Source organism: Cucumis sativus, chromosome 1 (assembly GCF_000004075.3).
Source record: "Cucumis sativus cultivar 9930 chromosome 1, Cucumber_9930_V3, whole genome shotgun sequence".
Classification (NCBI taxonomy): domain Eukaryota; kingdom Viridiplantae; phylum Streptophyta; class Magnoliopsida; order Cucurbitales; family Cucurbitaceae; genus Cucumis; species Cucumis sativus.
The window spans coordinates 7540197-7561108 of NC_026655.2; the positions used below are offsets into that span (position 1 = coordinate 7540197).

At 35.4% G+C, this 20912-nt stretch overlaps 2 protein-coding genes across 3 annotated transcripts; both read left to right on the forward strand.

The window, feature by feature from the left end:
- The first annotated feature begins 1854 nt into the window (after positions 1 to 1854).
- On the forward strand, positions 1855 to 13410 carry LOC101221162 (mediator of RNA polymerase II transcription subunit 16). Of its 2 annotated transcripts, XM_031883931.1 has the most exons (18): positions 1855 to 2432; positions 2711 to 2779; positions 3138 to 3226; positions 4239 to 4351; positions 4554 to 4655; positions 5178 to 5265; positions 5614 to 6210; positions 6559 to 7177; positions 7571 to 7650; positions 7778 to 7860; positions 8209 to 8445; positions 8894 to 9065; positions 9426 to 9946; positions 10185 to 10361; positions 10725 to 11102; positions 11500 to 11946; positions 12553 to 12711; positions 13043 to 13410. In XM_031883931.1, the coding sequence occupies exons 1-16, from the start codon at positions 2191 to 2193 to the stop codon at positions 11644 to 11646; spliced, it is 3714 nt and encodes a 1237-aa protein (XP_031739791.1). In that variant the 5' UTR covers positions 1855 to 2190; the 3' UTR covers positions 11647 to 11946; positions 12553 to 12711; positions 13043 to 13410. The 2 variants fall into 2 exon arrangements, with proteins under 2 accessions (XP_031739791.1, XP_011653115.1); XM_011654813.2 differs by lacking the exon at positions 13043 to 13410 and having other exon boundaries at positions 12553 to 12971.
- A 1215-nt stretch (positions 13411 to 14625) lies between these two features.
- LOC101207519 (trafficking protein particle complex subunit 13) lies at positions 14626 to 20514 on the forward strand. The gene is made up of 12 exons (XM_004146546.3): positions 14626 to 15024; positions 15135 to 15219; positions 15288 to 15418; positions 15513 to 15615; positions 15791 to 15805; positions 16347 to 16492; positions 16635 to 16833; positions 17994 to 18068; positions 18242 to 18358; positions 18685 to 18729; positions 18967 to 19068; positions 19771 to 20514. The coding sequence occupies exons 1-12, from the start codon at positions 14741 to 14743 to the stop codon at positions 19789 to 19791; spliced, it is 1323 nt and encodes a 440-aa protein (XP_004146594.1). The 5' UTR covers positions 14626 to 14740; the 3' UTR covers positions 19792 to 20514.
- Positions 20515 to 20912: the final 398 nt, after the last annotated feature.

Here is a 20912-nt window from a genome sequence, read left to right on the forward strand (position 1 = left end):
TGACTTTTTTTAGTTTAGAAACGATATTTGAAGATTCAACTGTATCCCTAATTTTATAGCAATAGGTTTAAAAGTATTAAACTTTGTCAAAATATTAGTTATCTTACATGAACAAGGTTTAAGAAAATGATAAGTTAAAAAAATTATGCTTTTGGTTTCAAATCATCTTAATATAAATGATGCTAAGTTTGTATACTAACTCAATTGTGCAAATGGTGTAATGCTTGGAGAAAGACCTGTCATAATGGGAGGTAAGGGATAAATCGACAAACTATTTATCTCTTGTAGAACAAAACCACTAAAAACAAAAGTCATTATTCTTACCATGTTATTGAGGTGAGCTATGCCAACCAAATATGCACATAAAATATTGGTTCAATTAATAGTAATTCAAGTGGAAAGAGCAACATACGTCTTGTTATCTGAGGTTGTTTGAAGAGTTGGAATGTAATCAAGAATATTGAAAATAACAGATTTGAAAAACACAAGCAATCTAAAACATAATAAAAATGTGATTGTGAAAAATGAGAATGATGACCAAGATGATTGGGTTGAAAACTACTAGAACGATTTGTATTTTATACAACAAGTCAGGTCCAAAACACTAAATCCAAATATGAGTTTTTGATTACATTACAAACCAATCATTTGATTGGTAGCCAAACACCCCCTTCCTTTACTACTTCAAAATTTACATTTTCTCTATTATTAAAACGCTTTTTTTTCTCTCACAAAACTATCTATATTTATATTTTCCTTTTCCAACTATATCATTTTCTAACTTTTAACCTTTTTATTTTAGAAAATAACTTAGATTGCATTCCCACGTGTTTTTTATAGTCCACCCAAATGTCTGTTACAAGTTGATATGTGACAATTTATTTTGATAAATAATAACTTCATTTTTTGTTGTGGTAATTGAAATGATTTTATGGAGATCGAACATCGAGAGATCCACGGTTCAAATGATCATACTCCAAATTTATGCTAAAACAAGCATTACTTTTGTTTTAAGTTAGATTATACAAAAGACTCCTAAACTATGTGCTTTGTGTTAAACTACTCTTAAACTTTCAAAAGTTTTAAAAAAAATTAGCTAAAAAAAAATAAAAGTTAAAAAACACCATTACATGCAAAAAAAAATGAAAATCACGTAGCTTTGAAAAGTTAATACAAATCCTCTTCCTTATATATTCCTTTTTTTTCCCCATATTCTTAAATGGTCTCTTACTTCATTGGTTAATTATGTGATATTTGTTTATCTAACAATAAATAAATAAGTAAATAAAAATTGCCCACTTTGATAAAGTACCTTGATGAGACTCCCAAAAGACAAAAGAAAAAAAAAAAAACAATAATAGAAACAAATTTGTGACTCCATGTTTTAATGATCTTAAAAGAATTTGTACAAATAATGTGGATATTGATAACACCAATAATAGGTCGTCCAATTCCACTTCATTCGAGATTGTTTTAAGTCGTTATTAGTAAAATTCGTTAACGTACACGTAAACTGATCTGAACACTCATAAATATAAAAAAGATGTTACGTTTCTATTTAACTGTTTTGTAGGCTTTGAGTATATAAGAATTCATTCGACTTTCTTAAAACAGGTACATATTAGTAAATTATGATTAAGAAAATTAAGGTAGAAATGATTGGCTATTATATGTGATTTTTCTTATAATTATTTTATTTAGATGTGAATTAGATTAGACATAAAATGTGATTTTAATGTAAAATTATATAACTTCATGACAAAAAGAAAGAAAGAAAGAAAGAAAGAAAGAAAGAGAAAAGAAATGAAAAGCTTTTCCCTTAGCTTAGTATATATAGAATATAGATTAACTTGTTGTTTTGAGATTGACGTTGAGGAAGAAAGAGGAGGAAGACGAAGCGTGAAGTTGAAGGGCCATGAAACGACTGTCGACTGTATTGAGGAATCTGCTGCTTCCTGTATGTTCGGCCAACTCCAAACCCTAAGCACAAAGCAGAAAGACAAACCCACTCACCAATTTTCTTTATTTTTATATATATTTTAGGAAAAGCCAAATCCAAAGCCACCCACATTAACCCCACTACTCTCTCAACAGTGATACCTGTCATCCTCAATTGCGACTTTCCACCACTTGCATTGCATTCTCTCTTTCTCTCTCTTTCTATATAAATTAGGGTTCTCTTTCCTGTCAATGACTCAAGTTTCCAACGCTACCGAAGGGGAGGAACAACCCCAGGTTCAGCCTTTGGAGCTTCCCAAAGTGTCCGACAAAACTGAACCCTTGCCTGCTCAGGAGGAGGTTATGGAAAAGCCTGATGACGCAATGGACGAGGACTTGGTCACTCCTGCTACTGTTTTTCGAATTAAGCTTAAGCAGCCAAGATCCAATTTGCAGCATAAAATGAGCGTTCCTGAACTCTGTCGCAATTTTAGGTTAGTTTTGCTTCTTGGATTTTCGGTTTTATCTGCTTTTGATGATTTTATTGTTATTGGGATATTCATGCTCATGTTCCTAAACTTGGAATTTTGTGATTATTACTTTGAGGGATACATTTGGATATGCTAATTAGTCTAATGGTTATGGCACGTGGCCAATTGGGTGGAATTGCACCCAATTGGCTTAAACATTAGTTCGGTGGTTTTATGCTTTGAGTTTGACTTACTTCAGGGAGCTTCAATTTCATCTCTCTCTCCTGGGTTTTATTTTTCAGTGCTGTTGCTTGGTGTGGCAAGCTGAATGCTATTGCCTGTGCATCCGAGACATGTGCGAGAATTCCGAGGTTAGCTTTCGTTTATTTATGATCATGTTTTGGATGGGTCATGTGAGTTTGTGGTTTCATTTCAAGCGAAGGTACGATGAAATAAATGGTATACCATCTTGGGCTGTTTTCATTTCTAGAAATTGTTTGCTCTATACATACCAAGAATTGAAGGACTTTAGTCGTATAATTAAAGCTCATTACGGCAACTCTTACTTACGGCTGGTGAATCCATTCTAAGTAATTTTTCCCCTTCTCTAATATGTGCTCCAATTAGGGAATTCTAGTGTTGTTACCCTTTCCATTAAAATTTCTTTCTAATCGTTTTTGTGTCAAATTTGTCTTCTTAGTGACATCATGGTTTTGATCTTTTTTTTAGTTCCAACGCAAACCCACCATTTTGGATTCCCATTCACATTGTGATTCCAGAGCGACCGACAGAGTGTGCTGTGTTCAATGTCATTGCAGGTATACTGTGTGCTAATGTGCTTACATATCTCAGCGTTCTATCACTCTTTAACTTTATGGTGATATTTTACTGCTGGGAGATTTTAGTATACCATTTTGTAAAGCTGGGGAACCTACAAGCCTAGAATTTTGGTTTTATGAGTATTCTTTTTCTTTGTTAGCTTGCAACTGTTAGTTTTATTTTTATTTCAGTTGTAACAACCTTATCTTGGATTTATAGTTTACTTCCTACTTATTTGGGTAGCTAGGCGGTTAGCTTGACCCTTTCTCTATACATAGGACCTTTATTTTGTAAGGAGGATACTATTTTTAATAACATTCTCTCGGCTTTGGCTATTTACATCAAATTTTAAACCACCATGGTTGGCCTAGTGGTCTAGGCCATGTAAATGTAAAGGGCCTCGAGGGAATGAATCAAACCATGATGGACACTAATGCAAGATTTAATTTCCTACAAGTTACCTTGGCAAATAAATGTAGTAGGGCTACATGGTTGCTCCTTGAGAATAGTCAATTTTGCAAGCTGGCCCGAACACTCGAAAGTATAAAGGAAATCCTAGAGTTTTACTGTCTAATACATTGGTTGACTTTAATTTGTATATTCTTGATAATCATTCTCTACATTTTGCCCCTTGAATTGGTTTGTCATATAGGATTTGGTGACTATTTACTTAGTCTAACGAGTTGAACTTGGGAGAAATTTGAGTTTATTTTGGATAGAAGAGGTATCAGTAGAGCATCATTGTTTCAGGGTAAAATCATGAAAATTTATGCAAAACTCGGGAGAAAGTTGAGTTATGGATAGAAGAGGTATTGGCAGAATACCATTATTTCAGGGAAAAGTCATGAAAAAAGCATTTAGAACTTGGGAGAAAGTTGAGTTCATCTTGGATAGAAGAGGAATTGGTAGAGCACCGTTGTTTCGGGGATTTTTTTTGTTACGATTTTTCCTCAGATGCATTTTATTTTCCTCGTCTGAAATTTTCAGTAAAGTGTATTTCACATTCTGCAGACTCTCCACGTGATTCTGTTCAATTTATTGAATGGTCCCCAACCTCCTGTCCACGTGCTTTGCTAATAGCTAATTTCCATGGGAGGACAACTATTTGGACCCAGCCTTCTCGAGTAAGCTCAAATTATATATTTCCTCAACAAATGTAATGGTAGTTTCTTTTTTTCAAAATCAAGATTTTCTAATAATTAGTGTTTTAATCAAGGGTTCATGTCACAAGCTTTACCTTTTAGTGGTCTTGCATATGCTCTTAAACTATATATGAGCATACTCTTATCTTTGTTTGATTTGTTTTACCGTTCTATTTTCCTCTAGGGTCCAGCTAACCTTGTTCGGGATGCTAGCTGCTGGCAGCTTGAGCATGAATGGCGACAGGATATTGCAGTTGTTACAAAGTGGCTGTCAGGGTTGTCTGCAGTATGTTTATTATCTATGATACATAGTCTTAAATTTTTAATGGTTTATTTAGATTTTTAATTTATGTTAAGTTTGTAGCTTGCAATAGTTGTTTTTTACCATTTGGTGTAAGGCCAGTACCTGCTATGGAAATTTTAAGATATAATTGTCTCTTCCTATCTTTTACTTAGTCAAGTTACTAAAAGATTTAGACTTAAGTTCTATACCAAAATTTTTACTAAATTTCTAAGCAATTGTAATTGATGCTCAAGTACGCAAAGTAAAGCATGATGTATTTGAAGTTTCATTTTGGTTTTCAGTGATTGGTCTGAGCTTCTCTATTATGTTAAATATTTACTTTGAGGTTTACTCATACATATGCATTTTCCAATTATGCCATTACCTTGATTTCCTTTTCTGGTGGTGATTATCATTTCTTTTAGTTTCATTCCATCTCTTACTTAGGTCATATACTTGTCTTCTTTCTCATTCAGGTAACTAGGGTGTTTCTTAATCATTTTTTAAACATGTTTACAATATCAGTATAGGTGGCTTTCGTCAAAATCCAACTCATCAAATTCCAAGCCAAATTTTGAGGAAAAGTTTCTTCCACAGCAGTCACAAACGTCAGGTTGTTCCAAATTTAAATCTTTTTCACGTGAGTTACTTTTACATATATCTGATTCTGCAGATTTGTAGTTCAGGATCAAGTATCAACTTCATAGTTGATTATAAAATTGTTTAAGTATATGTATTTTTCCAATGTTCCTAAATGTCCACATTGAATTAGGCCAATGATCAAAAGGGAAAACTAAAAATTTAAGTTTCTTTGAGTTAGGGTTTGACTTGTGGGGACTACCCAAGGCATGTGTGCTCTTCCTTGGACACCGTGGTTATTATAAAAAAAAGAAGTTATATGTCCAGAATTTGTCAAATGCTCTTAAAAAATGTCTAATGAAGTAATTTGCTTCTGTTTCAGCTAGGTGGCCAAATTTTCTTTGCGTTTGTTCGGTTTTCTCTTCAGGCTCTGTTCAACTTCATTGGTCCCAGTGGCCTCCTAGCCAAAATAGCTCACCACCAAAATGGTTCTGCACAAGCAAAGGACTTTTGGGTGCTGGACCAAGTGGAATCATGGCTGCTGATGCTATCATCACAGATAGTGGTGCCATGCACGTGGCAGGAGTTCCAATTGTAAATCCATCCACTGTTGTTGTCTGGGAGGTTACTCCTGGCCCTGGAAATGGGTTTCAGGCCACCCCAAAGACAACCACAAACAATGGGGTCCCTGCCCCACTCAATCCTCCTAATTGGTCTGGTTTTGCCCCATTGGCTGCATATCTTTTTAGCTGGCAAGAATTTTTATTATCTGAGTTAAAGCAAGGAAAAAAGCAGACAGATCAAGATGTTAATGATACTATTCCACTTCACTGTTCACCAGTTTCTAATTTTTCTGCATATGTCTCCCCTGAGGCTGCAGCTCAATCTGCCACAACTACTACATGGGGTTCTGGAGTTACTGCTGTTGCCTTTGACCCAACTCGGGGTGGCTCGGTTATAGCTATTGTAATAGTTGAGGGTAATTATCTGTACAATGAATTTCAATTAGTTTCTCTTTCACATCATGAAAATTTTACTGCTTTTTATGGTTTATTTTCTTGTGAGAGGAACTATTTCACTAGGTGGGAACTGTGAACCTATAGAAATAGATGCATTTATTATGATGTAAAGGGGATTGCTGATGTAGCTCGGTTGAGATCTTAACTTAATAGTACCTTCCCATGTGCTCTAACTTCAGACGTTTCTTTTTGCAATTGCCCCCTTCCTTTTGGTAGCTGCAAGTTATACGTCACACACACACACACACCTCCTTTAATTAGCCCTTTTTGTATATCTCAGTTTGATGATGGTCTAATTACTCATGCAGGACAGTACATGTCTCCTTATGATCCGGATGAAGGTCCTTCAATTTCTGGGTGGAGAGTGCAACGCTGGGAATCCTCACTTCAGCCTGTTGTTCTCCATCAAATTTTTGGAAATCCCACTGCCAGCTTCAGTGGTCAGGCACCCACACAAACAGTTTGGTTATCTAAAGTGGACACGAGTATTTCACCAACTAGTGATTTTAAATCTAATCAATCAGCAGTATCAGGGCCAAACTCTGATCTGCGGAAGCTGTCTGGGGCTTATATTGATAAGGCAAAAAAAGTTTGTTTTGATCCATTTGATCTTCCCAGTGATGTCAGAACACTTGCTCGAATAGTGTATTCTGCTCATGGTGGTGAGATTGCTGTTGCTTTTCTCTGTGGTGGGGTGCATATTTTCTCTGGTCCAAACTTCGCTCCTGTTGAGAACTACCAGATCAATGTTGGACCAGCCATTGCTGCCCCTGCTTTTTCTTCCACTAGCTGCTGTTCAGCATCTGTTTGGCATGATGTAAACAAGGACTGCACCATGTTGAGGATCATTCGTGTTCTTCCTCCTGCAGCTCCTAGCAATCAGCTGAAGGCCAACTCTTCAACTTGGGAGCGTGCAATTGCTGAAAGGTGAATTGATGGATGGTGGCCATTCTTTGGTATTTCTTGTATTCTAATGAAATTATTATTCAGCTGAAGTGTTGGATGATTTTTCTATATTGTGTTAAATCTCCAATAAATCTAAAAGGTTAAGCTGATGGGTTGTGGTAAATTAAATTATCTTATATCAATACTTTTTGACACTCCTCCATACTTGTGGACTCACAATTTGTAAAAGACCAAACAAGTGACTATCAATAATAACTGAAGCGGGGTTCAAACACAAGGCCTCCTACTATGATACAATGTTAAATCACCAAATCACCAATTAACCAAAAAGCTTAAGCTGATGGGTTACAGTAGATCTATTTATATCAATACTTTGAACATCATGGTTATTCTTAATAATTTATATTTCTGTAGATTTTGGTGGAGCCTTCTTGTTGGTGTTGATTGGTGGGATGCTGTTGGCTGTACACAGAGTGCTGCTGAAGATGGCATTGGTATGCATGAATGAGTTTTGTGTAATTGTCACTACATAAATGACAGTGCAAGTGAGAGATCAAGATTCGTCTAAATAACATGACAGTTTTTAAAAGGCACCTCTAATTGATGAATATGTCATTTCAGTTTCTCCAAATAGCGTCATAGCAGTTTTGGATGCTGATTTTCATTCACTTCCTTCTAGCCAGCACAGGCAGCAGTATGGTCCTGTAAGTTCTCCATTGTTTTGTTATTACCGACTGTAGCAATTTGAATCTTTTCAAACTACTTTTTACATTTAACTCCCCAGATCTCAAAGTGCATGTTATCTATTGCTTTTCATTTGCTTATCTGGTGGTTTTCGTTCCTTGTTTTGAGCTACCTTATGAACCCATTACTTGCCTTTCTTACTTTCATCTGATTGGAGGTTTGGAATTGTCTTTTTTCCTTAAAAAATATCTACAACGACCTTATCTCATCCTTGGAGCTGGTTAATCATATTTTAGAGAATCATGACTTGTTTTCTCAACTGCCTATGAGCTTCTTTTCATTTTTTTTCTGTCTTGTCCACAATGCAGAGCTTGGACAGAATAAAATGTAGATTGTTGGAAGGCACTAATGCCCAAGAAGTCAGGGCAATGGTTTTAGATATGCAAGCAAGGTTGTTGCTGGATATGTTGGGTAAAGGAATTGAATCTGCTTTAATAAACCCATCTGCTTTACTATCTGAGCCATGGCATGCATCCGGCGAAACATTATCTGGCATTGATCCTGAAGCAATGGCTGTAGAACCAGCACTGATTCCCAGCATTCAGGTTTGATTTGTCTAGCTTCAAACTTGGAACTTGTTCTGATGTTTTCCCAAGGGACGAAAGGAGAAGCTAGTTCTAATTGATCAAGAAAAGTAAATCTAATCCGAATTAAGTTAGGAAACATATCCTAATTCTAATCAATTAAGACTTTGTCCAAGATATCCCTATTTGTCCAAAACCTGAAATATCATGTACTTTTTATATTTATTACAGTAAAGAAACTAGTGTCAATGCAATCAGAACATATGAAGTGCTTTTGTCTTTCATCACGATGGCTTGGGTATATGGCCTCCAAGCATTCCTAGCTACTTTTAAGCTGATAAGAGTGGCTATGACTTTCTAATGATTATTGAACTGTGAGCAAGGGCATTACTTTGTTTTCTCTCTTTTACTTGTATGTTTAATTAAAATCATCTCTTTCACTTATTTTGAGAGTTGCAAAGTGATGCAGGCTTATGTTGATGCTGTGCTTGATCTTGCTTCACATTTCATTACACGTTTGCGACGTTATGCTAGTTTCTGCCGCACTTTGGCAAGTCATGCTGTTACAGCTGGAACTGGTAGCAACCGTAATATAGTGGCTAGTCCTACTCCCAGTTCTGCATCTCCTGCAACAAGCCAAGGTGAGTTTAGTTTGTTTTCTTATCAATAAATTGTTGAAAAAGAATTTTCTTTGATTATTGTCCCACATTGAAAATTTTCAAGTTTTCAAATTTCGGACAATTTGTTTCTTGCTTGTTCTGTTATCTTATCCTTTTTGTTTGTTTATTTCTATTCTTCAAAATTTTATTTTTAAACAATAGTTTTGTTTATTTATGAATAAATTTTATTTTATTTATACATTAATACGCGGCTTTAAGATGGCTCGTTTCCTTTGATGATGCTTAGGCAACTCCTTGGTTGCTTCACGCAAAAATGGAGGCATGCCACATCCAGGTTAATCTAGGTTGCATGCAATTAAATTTTTTTATTTATGTTTCTAGGTGCTCAAAGCAGTACAACAAGTACTACAGGAAGCACACAGATGCAAGCTTGGGTACAAGGGGCAATTGCCAAGATTAGTAGCACAACTGATGGGGTTACCAGTTCAACACCAAACCCGATTAGCGGTTCATCAACCTTTATGCCAATAAGCATCAACACTGGAACTTTTCCTGGAACCCCAGCTGTTCGACTTATTGGGGACTGCCATTTCTTACACCGATTATGCCAACTTTTGCTCTTCTGTTTCTTCTTTCGCCGAACTCAGCTTTCCCGTTATATTGGTATTTCTCAAAGAAATGCTGATGCAAACAGCCAAAAACCTCAACCTTCCGTTCCTGGAAAAGTGGAGGAGATCAACTCCAATTCTGTCAAGCCGGTGCAAAATATAATTAAACCTGATGAAAGTCAAATAGTTCGAGCTAGTCAGCTTGTAACTGGAGCTAAAGGTGCTGAAGAAGGGCTTGCTGGTAGGTCGAGAATCGGTACAGGCAATGCTGGTCAAGGATATACTTCTGAGGAGGTAAACAAGTTACTTTTCCAATTTTTATCCATTCCTTTCCTCTGTTTTAGCCCACTGGGGATAATTCCCAGTTACCTGAGCTATCTAGTTGGTGGTATTCATCATTTATGGTATAGGCAGTTGGGTAAATTCTTTTTATTTGCAAGGGAAGATCGTTATTTGACATGAAGTTAATTAGGCAAGTTCATAATTTTTATTACAAAAGAAAGCTTGAACTGCTTTAATTTTTACTCTGTAGGTGAAAGTCCTTTTCCTCATACTTATAGACCTCTGCCGCCGTACTGCTAGTCTTCCACATCCATTACCTGTTTCTCAGGTTGGGAGTAGTAATATCCAAGTGCGTCTGCATTACATTGATGGCAACTATACTGTATTACCCGAAGTTGTGGAAGCTTCCCTTGGTCCACATATGCAGGTATATAATGTTTGTTGCTTTTAGCGAGTATGAAGTTCGTATCGTATATTCATAAATTTTTTTGTTGGCAACGACTTGTGGAATTAATCTTTATTATCCCCTAATCTTGGATGGCTAATAATACATTGAAGCATTACTGTATTATAACAGAAGTTGCTTTTTGATTCTTTTACTTAATCACTCCCCTTGAGATGGGCGGAGATGTCATATTGGTATTTTTATTTGAATATAACATCTAACATTGATGGTGGCAGGACTTGACATTGAATATTGACCTAACATCTTCCGTGTAACTGGAAGTCCTACAGTTGACATTTACCTTAGAGCTAATTAATTTCTACTTCTTATGGCCTTGTTGTGCAGAATATGCCTCGGCCTAGAGGTGCAGATGCTGCTGGTCTGTTGCTACGGGAATTAGAACTCCACCCTCCAGCTGAAGAATGGCACAGGCGGAATATGTATGGTGGGCCTTGGTCTGATGTAGACGATCTGGGTCCCAATGACGATAATTCTAAGCTTAGTAATTCATCAGATCCACTCGATCTCAACTCATTGGAAAATTGCAATGTTTATTATGGAGCTAATGGTTTGTGGCCTAGGAAGCGCAGGATGTCTGAAAGAGATGCTGCTTTTGGCTTGAATACGTCCATTGGCCTTGGAGCATTCCTAGGTATAATGGGATCTCGTAGAGATGTTGTGACTGCTGTCTGGAAGACTGGTCTCGAAGGGGTTTGGTATAAGGTCTGATATGTAGTTCCCTTGTCACTTTTCACATATTAGATCAATGATTCTACATTCTAGTTCATAGATGTTGTTTTGTAAGTATTGAGACTTGAGAGAAATTGATAGATTGAAGACAACACAAATTAGATTCCAAAATCACACTGCATAATTGGGACAGTAAAATGGGTACAACTTGTGTCAATACATTAAAATTTTATTCAACTCTAGGAAGCAAATGGCAATGAGTTATTTTGCAATAATATCAATTTAGTGCAACATGTTTCTAGATTTAATTGGCCTCATGTTGATAGTGTACTACTTATCCTAAATTTAGAGATATCTGACTAGTGCAGAATATGTATTGCTATTCTTTGTGTTATTTTCATTGTGAATCTTATGACTTTATTATTTGCAGTGCATGAGATGTTTGAGGCAGACATCGGCTTTTGCTTCACCTGGTGCTACTAATGATACTACTCAAAACGAGAGGGAGACTTGGTGGATTAGCCGGTGGGCTTATGGATGCCCAATGTGTGGTGGAACATGGGTTCGAGTTGTATAGTTATGCATTCCCACGTACAACCCTGGCTTCAACAATAGGGTCGCAATATGCTCACTTTCGTCCAATGATAGTTGCTGTCATTTATAATTTTGCAGACTTTCAGCTACCATCTGACCAAATTTTCAAATCCTTTCCTTAATGCTGGACTAAGGCTCAAGTTCATGCAATCAAATTGCTTCATATGATAGAGTACGGTTACACTAGCGATACAATTACATGAGATAGGGAATACAGTTACACAAGTTGGAGGATTGACCCTATCTTTACCTTATTTGCACTGCATGTGCTGCCCACCATAAGGTATGTTGTATTCGATCTTCTATTATCTGAATTTGATGATTTGGAAATTCTAACTCTTTATTCTCCCTCTGGAAGGAAATTGAACAGAAAGAATTACTAATTAGACATTACTAGTCCGAGTGTAGCTAGTTTAATAGATACCAAAGAGACAGAGGGAGCCTTGTTGACTGAAGTCATTATTTTTTAACTGAGCAGCTGTTCTATATGCCCTTCTTTAATTGAAAATGTGCCATAAGGTTTAACATATTCAAGTAGCGCATATTGAAAATAAATGATTATGGCTCTCGTTTTTGTTTAGTAGGTTAAGAGGTGAAATATGGAAGCCTGTTCCTTCACAGCTCTATTTTCAAACTACTCTTGATGGAAATAGTTGAAATGATTTTAATTGTCATCTTCTATGTGTGTTTTATGCCTGTGGACGCACAAATTAGAGCTGTGCATGACTTCCTTTTTCTTGTTTTCTCCAGCCAATTCACAATTTTATGATTATTAAGAAATGACTAACTACAGAAGATGCACTTACAGTTTTTTGTTTTTTTTGTTTCCCAACTGTTGTTTTGTACTACTTATGTCTTCAACCCTTTTTGTACCTCTTTGAAATTACAGTGCGTGGGAAGCTTGACGAGTACCATTATCTTGTTCATAAAAGGCACATTACAGTGACCAATATAACGAGAAGGATATCTGGCTTAGAAGGCCAGAAAAGATTTTTTCCCCCTACGAAACGTATCTATCTACCTGATTCATTGCCATCAAAATGGGGAGGTAGGGGCAGCGGTGCATGTAACTGAGGCAGTCTTTTAGTTTTGTACATATTAGCCCATTGTTATTTAATAGAGTTGAGCATGGAGATAGATAATGGAAGCTTGATGGCTTCATTAGGTTGCAGTTGTACAAGTGATAATCATGCACCACCTAGATGACTGACAATGGCTTACATGACTTGTATAAAAATGGATACTCGATAAATTAAATTGAGCAGTAATTATTTTGAACAGGAATGTATGTCTTCATTTGCTAGCTAACCCTCATCGCTCATGAGAAAGATTGACAATCCTCATTAAAAAGCTTGTTGTATTCATGCTTTTGGCTTCAGGTTTGTGGGTGTGGGACGAAAGGGAAGAATGCAGTGAGAGGTAGAAACTCAAAATGGAAGATGGGTGAATACTTCTGTTTCATTGTAGGGAAGTGAATGACTTTATTGTTCTTTGAAACTGTTAGAGGAGAGACATGGATGCCCAATTGAAGTTGGCATTTGTTTGGGGTCCCATGGTATGGGAGTGGAAAACGTACAAGGGTTTGTGACCCTTTTTGTATCATACTTTTGTTTGATACCAGGTTTATGATTGAGGATAGGAGGATTTGAACTTTTGGTAAAAAATACGGTTTACCTGTCTTCAATTTTTTTTTCTTTTCTTTCAATTTTGGGAAATTTTCAATTTATATAGTTGAATTTTGTATTAATTTAAACTCTAAAATAATATCTGTATCTAACATAAACCATGAATTTTATGGGTTGCATCTGTTAAAATTTTAAACTAATAATTCTATCAATTTAGAATCTAAACTTTGAAAATACAATTTAGAATTTAAACTTTGAAAATTTTTGTGAAAATTGAAGGTTTAAATTGATACATTTGTAAAATTGCACTTAAGGTTTAAATTATTAGTTTAAGGTATAAATTGATATAACCAAAAGATTAAAAGTATAGATTATTTTTTTGTCTTTTTCACTTTTCTTAGTTAATTATTTAACTCACTGGGACGAGACATTTACGAATATAAAAATGAGGACAAAATCGTTAGAAAAAGATAAAGGAATTTGAATTTGTAAATATATAAAATTTAAATATAGGTTATATAGTATGACAATAATGTACCATATTATTGTTAACGGTAGAGTTTATCACTATTAAAAATCTATTAGAAATAATGTCTACCACGAATAGATCGTTTCTATATTTGCAAGTTTTTGAAAGAAGGTATTTGTTCAACTATTGGAAAATTTCAATGTATTATAGTTAAAACTGAAAATTTTAGAAGATTGAAAATCAAATTGATTACATCTAGATTACATTTACTCTAGTGAGAATTTTATAGATGATTGGTGAAAAAAAAGTAGGTCTCATTTTACCTTTGGTGTTATTTACTTGTGATCCACGAATCGATTGATAAATTGAAAGTGTTTTAGTCAAATTACATTTGAAAACATATCGTATAGTTATTGTTATGGTTACCATTATCGTAGCTATCATTATTGTTGTCGTAGCTAGAATTATCATCTTTGTTATTACCATTATTGCTTAACCTTCAAAGGTAGAGAGGTAAAGATAATAATAACAATAAATTTTTATAATTAATGATAAGAACTTAGTTCAACTGACATCTATATATACTTGAGAATTAAAAGATCTTGAGTTTTAAATTCGTACGCATGTATTTAAAAGCTTACAAGAAAATTCATAATTTAAAATAAACACGGTCAAAACTAATACATTTGCATTTTCTCCTTATTACACTTCAATATCAACTTTTAGTGTAGTTTTGGTAAATATGGTCCTAATGGATACGTTTAAACCCGAAACAAAACAAAAGTTTAGGAGGAAAAAAGAAAGCTTGTGGGTTGAACTCAACTGTCGAGCGATACGATGAGTCGACCAGTGGCTATCGATTAAGAAGGCCGACATGTCGTCCTTTATCGATTCGTTTCATCTCCATTGCTGAGTTCTTGGGGCCATTTTCAGCTACTACCCATTCTTCTTTGAGATTCTTTGTTCAACAGATAACGAGCGAGATGAGCAATGCTCAGGGATCCCACTCCCTGGCCTTCAGGGTGATGAGGCTCTGTAGGCCGTCATTTCAAGTTGATCCTCCTCTCCGTCTCGATCCCGTTGATTTACTCGTCGGTGAGGACATCTTAGACGATCCTGTGGCTGCTAACCAACTCCCTCGTCTCCTTGCACCACAGTTGTCTGACGATTCCGACTCCGATCTCAGCTACAGTTCCAGATTCCTTCTTCATGATTCCTCTGATGCAATGGGTCTCAATGGCCTCCTCGTACTCCCTCAAGCTTTCGGGTTTTTTTTCTTCTCTATTCCTCTACTCCCTCCTTCCAATTGGATGAATTGATCTGTTTGTGTCTTTCGTTTGTTAATTGTTGGCTGTATGTATGGTAATCATCTCCCAGGGCGATTTATTTGGGCGAAACTTTCTGTAGCTATATCAGTGTGAATAATAGCTCCAATTTTGAAGTCAGGGACGTTATAATCAAGGTCGGTTTTCGTTCCCTTTAGGCAGTAAGAAATGTGTTCTGCTGTTAAATTTAGAGCTTTCTGTACAGGCAGAAATTCAAACGGAGAGGCAGAGAATTCTTCTTCTGGATTCATCAAAATCCCCTGTTGAAACTATACGTGCTGGGGGCCGTTACGACTTCATTGTTGAACACGATGTGAAGGAACTCGGAGCTCATACGTAAGCTTGAGATTGAAAGTTGGCTACTATGCCTGCGAAGTGGTTTCTTTGTTGATTGAGTACTTCTAATTGATGCTTCATTTCGTTATTGTAGGCTAGTCTGCACTGCATTGTACAATGATGGTGATGGTGAGCGTAAATATCTTCCACAGTTTTTCAAGTTCATGGTTGCAAATCCACTTTCGGTCAGAACAAAGGTAATATGCTCTTTGGATCTTACAATTATCGACGTACAACTTTTCTTTTCTAGAATTTGTGGCCCTTTTCTTTTCGCCTTTGGTGAATTTTATTGAAAGCTTTCAGTGGCTTCCGTTGCTTAGTTCTGGGTTTATTATCAGATATCTGATATTCTTCGAATTATTTCATCTGCAGGTCCGAGTTGTGAAGGTATGTTTTGCTGACTAAAAGCAGTCGACGTAAGTTTAGAATGTCTCATAAGTATTGAAGTTAGAGTATATTTATTGCTTTTAAATGTCAAAGTAAATCCTTGAATTCAATTGTAGCATATTGTTTTATATCATAGAAGTAATCGTTTTTATCTTGGTATTCTGAAAACTCTCTTCTACACCCACCCTAAAAGAAATGGTAATTTTTGGCCGATATTCGTTTCATTTTAGGGATATATTTTTTTAAAATTTGTTGAAGTTATATGATTTTGTCGAGTAGGGAGGAATTGTTTGCATATAACTTGTATCGTTTATTGATTTTTGTTGACGATTTGTGTTGATGTAGTGAAGTGCTCTCAGCTCCTTCTCATAGTAGTTCTTAGTGCTATGGCTTTGTAGTTTTGCTAGATTCTTGATCTTGATTTTATAAAGCATTAATGGTGGTGATTAATGCTATACTACTGTACTTTCCGATTTCCAGTTTTCCCGTGTTCGAAAATTTCATTAAGAGCTATCATATGATAGTTCTCTTTGTATTTCAGGATAGTACATTTTTAGAAGCTTGCATTGAAAATCATACAAAATCAAATCTATTTATGGACCAAGTTGATTTTGAGCCTTCTCCAAACTGGAATGCGGTGATAATAAACGCTGATGAACATCACTCTGAGCATAAATCTACAACAAGGTATGGACCATATGTCAGTTAGTGATATTAAATAGTTGATTATCGTGCTAATTCATGTCATGAATTTATTGTTCCATGGTTGAGTATTTTGCTATTCATTTTTTCCCTCATATTCAAGCGTATGTTTATTTTTGTGCTGCAGAGAGGTCTTCAAGCCTCCTGTTTTGGTCAGATCAGGTGGAGGAATCCATAATTTTCTTTATCAATTGAAATGTTCAACGAATGGTCCTTCTTCTCCGCTGAAAGTTGAGGGAAGTAATATTCTTGGTAAACTTCAGATAACATGGCGTACAAATATGGGTGAACCTGGACGACTGCAAACACAACAGATTTTGGGTTCTGTGAGTGTCTTAATTCATAGAATAATTTAAAAAGTAATTCAATTATATGGTATTTTTGTTGATGATTTGGTTATTGGTAAGCAACCTCTCACGTGCTGCAGAAGATTTATCTTGGTTTTACCAATTGATTACTGCCAATGGAATGTTAAGTCTAAACTGTGTTTAAATCCTGGTGTCCTCTGTATGTTCTTGAAATGGTTTCCAATTGTGACGTGATTATTTTTCTTTGCAGTTTCTGAAATCTTACTGACGACTGTTTATCACATGATATCAAGAATTTTTATTTCTCTAAAACCTTGCTTTGATCTTCCACGTTTATTACCCTGCGGTTCTAGTCAAATGCCTCATATGAAACCCGATATATGGTTGATAAATGCACGGATGATTGTTTACTGAGTTTTGTTAAAAACCTAAAATCATATTTAAAACATAGTTATGCGTAGGGTTCACTGGTATTTTTTCCTATAAAGAAAGAAAAATATTAAAATTTGTTTACTTAGATAAATTTTGAACTTTTGATGCAAAAAATGGATATTGACATCATCTATTGGTTACATGTTATTATAGTTGGTGTGAATGTTTAATATCGCTTTTTAACTGTTATGGATTAGTACTTTTTACCTTGAGTTAAGAAACTAAAATTTTCCTTTATTCGAGCTTTAAACTTTTGGATTTAATGTATTTAGTATAATATAAACTAATTTAGATTGTGAATCTACAATTAATAATTTTTTTTATGACATCTACTACTCTGGATAAATTATAGCTAGACTAGAGCTAATATGTGTCAAACTGAAACTTCTAAAAGAGATGCATCTATATTAGATAAAAGGTTTAAGATGACCGTTGCTTTAATATTTTGATGAAGTATTGATATGAAATTAAATTTACCATAATCTATTAGTCTAAGCTTTTGGATTACATTTAAGTTGGTATCAAAACTAGTGTAGGATGAGTTCGTGTGTTTGTATGTTCACGGTATTTCATCTCCACCAACTTGTTGGCTTTTGTGCTAATTTCTAAGTCCACACAAGTAAGGAAGAGGGAAAGGGTGTTAAAAAATTAATTATTTTATAACCGATCAACTTAAAAGCCTTGGGTTGATTTGCTGATTTAGTAGCCTATATTTCTCTCATTGGTCGTTTATATTTGTTTTGTAGCCCATTACTCGCAAGGAGCTTGAGTTGAATGTCGTTGAGATGCCAGATGTTATCAGACTGGAGAGGCCTTTTACGGTAACTTTCCTTTTGTTGTTATTTCTTAATGAAAAAGTTCATCTAATAAGTTAGATAAAATCAAATTAATTAGTCATTCTCCAGCAGAGGTTGGATTCCGGGTTAATTCTGCTTCTTAATCTCACCATTTTCCCAGATTTATTTTGGAATTGATTGATTTATTGCTTCTTCAGTTACATATGCGTCTCACAACACAGATTGAGAGGGAATTGGGCCCTTTTGAGGTCTGGATGTCACTTAACAGTTCGGATGAGGATAAGGTTGTTATGGTTAATGGTCTTCAGAAAGTGGTATGTTCACTCGTTCTGTCTTAGTCATGGAATCCTATCTTTCTACTAGAATTCGTCGTGTTTGATAATTCGTATGTTAGAAGCTGGTGTAATTTCTTTTGTTGTGCCCAGATCAATCCATTTGTCACGAGCGCTATCTTTTCCAGTTGAACTTGTGTTTGAAATTTAGGAACTTTCACTCTCTCCAACATTGACCGATTAATTTGTTCCTTAACACTGTGTTATGGTGAGGGATGACATGTTGGAAAGGCAGCCGAAACTAGAATTTCTTTATGCATCCGTTTTGTAAATGTGTTCCTGATTTTTTTACATGAAATTTTCAACAGGTCATACCAAGAGTTGAGCCATATGGTTCCACAGATTTCCACCTGGTATGAATGACAAATTTATATGATGGATTGTGACTCTTGATAGTGATTTCATTTTATTAAATAAAAAAAATTCCTCATTTGTTATGCCATTCTATGCATGTGTATTGTTCAACCATTAAAAACCAGGACGGCTGAGATGGAAACAAACTATAGCCTTTTGAGCTTCTCCATCATGTTGACACTTTCTTTTTATAGAACACGCTGAAACTATTTTGACTTCTGCCTTTGTTCAACCAGAACCTCATTGCCACTAAACCCGGAGTGCAGAGAATCGCAGGCATTAAAGTCTTTGACACTAGGGAGAAGAAAGCCTATGAGCACCCTTCGCCAGATCTAGAGGTTTAAAATTATCTCATTTATTTGAAAACATCATTTTCATTGCCTTGCACGTGAACGAATTTAAGATCTTGTCTGAGCACGTTTGCAGTTTCTATGTTAGGTGTCACAGGTTCATGATGAGAGATACCTATTATTGATAAAATGCACTGAATGAACTGGTGTAGATGCCAATAGGAAACATTGATGCTAAACGACGTGTCGGTGTTTGGACGTGTTAAAACACGTTATTTGGAGTGTTCTTTTTATTTCATTAACTTTGTACATGCAGAGGGAACACGTAGAATAAGTGCACTGTTAAGACACCCAGGAACCTATTGTGAGAATAAAATAAGAAGGAAACCAAAGAGTGATGGGTTTTTCTTTTCAGCTCTAGGTTTACTGTAGGCCCTGCTCTTGTTTTAATGTTCTTGGGAAATTACTTGTCACCACATCTTTGCTTCTTAGATTGGACCTCTAAGATCGTTTACATAATTTGGTGTTTGTGGCAGTACTATAATTTACACAATTTAATCAAAATTGTAAAGTTAGGAAAGAAGAGAAGTATGCTATTAGATATTGCTGAGCTTTCAATGCAATAGGGTGCTTAGGTGGGATGGGGGGTTCTGTTTTGTGAGCCTAATTCATTTCCTAATTGGATTGACAAACGCTATTTGAATTATAAACTCTCACTGCCAAATTCACAAAATCCACTTTTGGCTGCAGATTTATGTCGATTTGGAATGAACGCCTCGGCTCGACTCGACTGACCTGGTCTTCTCAAGAGTTCACTTCCCGCATTGTTTAGGACACAGAAGTAAACATCCCATGATCTACATTTCCTGAAATTCAATTAAACTCATGGAATCAACCATCGATCAAGCCCAACACTCATTCACAAGCTTATGCTCGATAGAAATACTCTCATTAGATGCCTATATCTACTCCGTTCTCATTCTTTGGTAAATTACTGCAAAGATGGTTTTTCCAAAAGATGCAAATAGGTAGTAATGCTGATCCTTCCTTGGTTTTGTTTCTTCAAATGGGAAGGAGGAACAATAGAAAGGATAATGATGGTAACAATGTGTTGTTATAGTGTAGTCACAAGAAAAAAAATGGCCTTTCTTTCGCTAAAAGAAAAAAGGGTCAGAAATGGCCTTTCTTTCATTATAAAAGGATAAGTCAGAAATGACTTTTCTTTGTTGTGAAGGGACGGATATACTTCACATATCCGTACCATGCCGTACGAAATAGATGTATATTTTTGGGTTCCTAGAAAAGTCCTAATCTGACTTAATTGAGCACATGGATTTGTTTGGAATCATTGATGAATAGACAATTGGCCAATAGGACTTAATTTCGTGGCATAGCTGTGATTGTTGCTTTGCTATCGTCTCATTCATTAAATGATTGTCGTGTAATTTTATTCTAATCAGAATCTCCCTCAAAACATTTCATTTTTTATTTTTAGTAACTGTTTAATTCTTGTTTTTGTTTAAGTTTCTTTTATTTATACTGTTAGCTTATTCACTTTTACTTAAATTACTCTCAAACTTTTTAAAGTTTGAAGTTGGTATCTAATATTTGATACTTGGTCTTCAAAGTTTAAAATGAGCACTATCAAGTTACTTCGATGCGAAGTGAAAATTATAAAACAAAACAAAGCAACATGGAAATGAGAGGGAAAAAGGAGAGGAAAAAAATAACAAAACAAAGAAGATAGAGATGGTTTTAATAGAGGGAATAAGTAGTCAGCTACTAATCATGCCATTCAAAATTTATCAGCATGAACATTATAAATATTAAACCTCAAGCTCGAGGTTAGTGTAGTCATACTAATGTGGCTAACAAATCTATACAATCAGATT

Coding starts and splice junctions, on each gene's coding strand:
- LOC101221162 (XM_031883931.1), top strand. CDS start 2,191: ATGACTCAAGTTTCCAACGCTACCGAAGGGGAGGAACAACCCCAGGTT. Junction 7,178..7,570: donor GAGCGTGCAATTGCTGAAAG/GTGAATTGATGG, acceptor ATATTTCTGTAG/ATTTTGGTGGAGCCTTCTTG. Junction 7,861..8,208: donor ACAGGCAGCAGTATGGTCCT/GTAAGTTCTCCA, acceptor TCCACAATGCAG/AGCTTGGACAGAATAAAATG.
- LOC101207519 (XM_004146546.3), top strand. CDS start 14,741: ATGAGCAATGCTCAGGGATCCCACTCCCTGGCCTTCAGGGTGATGAGG. Junction 15,025..15,134: donor GTACTCCCTCAAGCTTTCGG/GTTTTTTTTCTT, acceptor ATCATCTCCCAG/GGCGATTTATTTGGGCGAAA. Junction 16,834..17,993: donor CACAACAGATTTTGGGTTCT/GTGAGTGTCTTA, acceptor TTTGTTTTGTAG/CCCATTACTCGCAAGGAGCT.